The sequence below is a fragment of the Otolemur garnettii genome, unplaced genomic scaffold (assembly GCF_000181295.1).
Source record: "Otolemur garnettii isolate 467f Iridium unplaced genomic scaffold, OtoGar3 scaffold00006, whole genome shotgun sequence".
Classification (NCBI taxonomy): domain Eukaryota; kingdom Metazoa; phylum Chordata; class Mammalia; order Primates; family Galagidae; genus Otolemur; species Otolemur garnettii.
Window position 1 is genome coordinate 6,997,416 of NW_003852401.1, and position 3,315 is coordinate 7,000,730.

The 3,315-nt window shown below is 37.2% G+C and overlaps 1 protein-coding gene across 1 annotated transcript in view; it reads right to left on the bottom strand.

Annotated features, from left to right (window-relative positions):
- The window catches only part of FOCAD (focadhesin), a 269,998-nt gene that overhangs the window by 18,748 nt on the left and 247,935 nt on the right, over positions 1 to 3,315 (bottom strand). Inside the window, exon 32 of the mRNA XM_023508417.1 lies at positions 1,297 to 1,425. Within this exon, the coding sequence (XP_023364185.1) occupies positions 1,297 to 1,425 (129 nt within the window). The remainder of the gene's footprint in view (positions 1 to 1,296; positions 1,426 to 3,315) is intronic.

Genomic DNA, 3,315 nt, shown 5'->3' on the forward strand with positions numbered 1-3,315 from the left:
AAAAGAAAAGAAAAAAAAGATTTTCAATATAGCACATAAAAGTAGGGGAGGGACAAAGGAACATATTTTTCAAATGAAATCTCTGCAAACCCATCATGGTGACTTCATATCTTATAGAGGAATTAAATTTAAGTGAAACCATTTAAGTGAAAAATTGTGTATAGTCAAAATCATCTGTAATTATCTTTTAAATTGCATACAAATTACAATATACAAGTCCTTCTGTACATTATAGCAAAGTAAGCACTCGACTGTGATAGAACACTCATGGCAAACATATCCATGCAATTTTACAACACTTTAAATTGTTCTCTGTTTCTCTCTCTCTCTCTCTTTTTTTTTTTAGCAAGTATATGAAATTACACTTGCATGTGGTAACTCTATTCTGTAACAAACAGGTTGCTGTAGATGAATTAGGAGGCAATGAAGTATGTATTCACTTTGCCTCTCAACCACAAAATAGTTGTGGTAGACAGAAAAATGGCCCCCAATGATATCCTCATCCTAATCTCTGGGACCTGTAAATATATTACCTTATACACACACGGCAAAGAAATTTTGCACACGTCATTAAAGTTTAGAATCCTGAGATGGGGGAATTATCCTGAATTATATAAGTGAGCCCATTGATCATGAGAGTCCTTAAAGGTAGAAAACATTTCCTTTCTGTAGAGAAACAGAAAGATGACAGTGTGAGAAGACCTCAGCCCTCCACTGTTTGCTTGGAAGATGGAGAAAGAAGTGCCATAAGTGAAAGATTGTGGGAAGCCACTAGAATCTGGAAAAAAAAAAAAAGGAAATGGATTCTCCTCTAGAGTTTCCAGAAAGAAATTCTGTTCTGCTGACACCTTGATCTCAAAGTCTGGTGAGAAATGTGTTGGCCTTCTGGCCTATAGAACTGTAAAGATAATACATTTGTATTGTTTCAAGTCCTTAAATCTGTGGTAATTTGTTCCAGATAAAACTTTAATAGCATCCAATGTGGCACTTCTTGACACCTAGGGCTCTGGAAGTAGACATTTGGATTTATGGGACCTGTACTCCATTTCCAGCAATACGCTCACCTCAGTCAAGTGTTGTTTTGATGAATGTATCTGGCCGGTGTCTTTAGACCTCTTTTTCCATACCCTGACTCAATGACTCAGTGAAAGTAACCCAGCCATCCCATCCAACATGACAACCCTCATGATCTGAAAAGTCTATCCAGTACTACCAATTGTGACACTGAATCTGTTTATCTATTTGGGTCAAATCCTAAATGCAAAGTCTAAAGACGTAAAAACAACTGACATTTACCAAAATTTAGCCTCATTAGTGGAGAGAGGATTGCAGCCCAGTTCACAGGAGGATATTGGTAGCTTTCTCCAACAGCTGCTATGGGTTTCATCACCACTTTAAGAAGGGAGGGAGGCACACATTCAGGACCTGCAGCATAAAAGAAAAAAAATAACAAATTACCTTCTATACCATTAAGAAAGAGGAAAATGTGTAACTTTCCCTTCTGTCTTCTAGTTTCAAAGAACTTGATATCACATCATCACTAGTGATTAATTCTTCAATTCTGCACTTTTAGTTTCAACCCCATTTGCTGCAAAAGTCTCCTCCCTCTGTTTTTACCTTATTTCAAAAATTTGTTTAGTTAATAATAACTGTATATATTTATGGGTACAAAGTGATAAATCCATACATATATGCAATGATCAAATCAGAGTAATCAGCATATTTATCACCCCAAATATTTATCATTTATTTGTTCTGGGATCATTCAAAATGCTCTCTCTTCTAGCTATTTGAAAATAACAATAAGCTATTATTAACTACAGTCACCCTTCAGTGATATGGGACTCTAGAACTTATTCATCCCAGATAGTTTTTTCGACTTTAACCAATCCCTCCCTATCCCACATCCTCCTACCCTTCCCAGTCTCTAGTAACCACTATTCTATTCTCTACTTCTATGTAACAGTAAGTTTGTTTTTCAGCTTCCAGGTATAAGAACATGCAGTGTTTCTGTGCCTGATCTGTTTCACTTAACATAATGTCCTCTAGGCTCTTCCATTCTTTCAGAATTTCATTCTTTTATATAAGAATATAATATAAATATAAAAATATTTTATAAGAATATTCTACATTGCTGTTTAGCTGTCTTCCATGCTTTCTCATATTTTAGTCTAATTTTATTTCAAAAATAAGCAACTTACCCTACATTATTGTCTCATTACTCACCTAATTCTCAATCCACTTCCAGCAGAAAGGACAAGTATTGCTCACCTGGGTACTTTCCCTTCTAAGGATATGGGTTACCCAGTCCCTGTGGCCCTAATTGGTCACATTCTGTAGCATGAGATTCTCTATTTTTCTGCTTCTCAGCCTGTGCCATGGTGAGCACTCCAGAAAAGAACACCTACAGGAGTAACAGCTAGTCCACAGGTTAACAGGCTACCTATGATGTAGTACCATCATATCCTTTTAATATTACATTACTTTTTTTAGGGTTGTTTGTAGGGTAATTGGGAACTGAAAACTGAGATACTGGAGCACTTTTGAGTGGGAACATATGCTGCAGTCAGAGAACAGTCATTAAGTCCAGGCAAACAGTGAAGCTACAAGGAGATAACTCATCCATAAAAATGTAAAATATCAACAAAGAGAAGAAAAGCAGCAGGATCAACATCAGCAGCATAAGAAAAATTAGCATCAGCATAAAGAGGCAGAAGCATTGTAAAAAGGAAAAGAATCAGCAGGTAAAGGAAAAGCAGAGGCAGGATCAGCAAAAGAAGCTCCAGAGTCAGAAAATGCTGAAAACAGAAGAATCAGAACTGGAGACAGAGTCAGCAAAAGGAAAAACAGCTGCAGAAAGGATAAGCATAGGAAAAGGCAGCAGCACAGGCAAATTCAGCAGACACTGAAAACAGGGAGAAAGGAGCAAAGAAGAGTCAGCAGAAATGAAAATAGCAACAGAAAGGAGAAGCATAGGAAAAAGGAGCAGCAGAGGTAAAATCAGCAGATGTTAAAAAAGAGGAAGCAAAAAGCAGAGCAGAGTCAGCAGAAGTGAAAAGAGCAACAGAAAGGAAAAGCATAGGAAAAAGGATCAACAGAGGTGAAATCAGCAAATACTAAGAAATGGGAAGCAGAAGTAGGGCAGAGGAAGCAGAAGTGAAAACAACAAGAGAAAGGAGAAGCAAGGAAAATGGAGTAGCAGAGGCAAAATCAGCAGATACTAAAAAATGGGAAGCAGAAATAGGGCAGAATAAGCAGAAGTGAAAATAGCAAGAGAAAGGAGAAGCACAGGAAAAAGAAGCAGCAGAGGTGAAT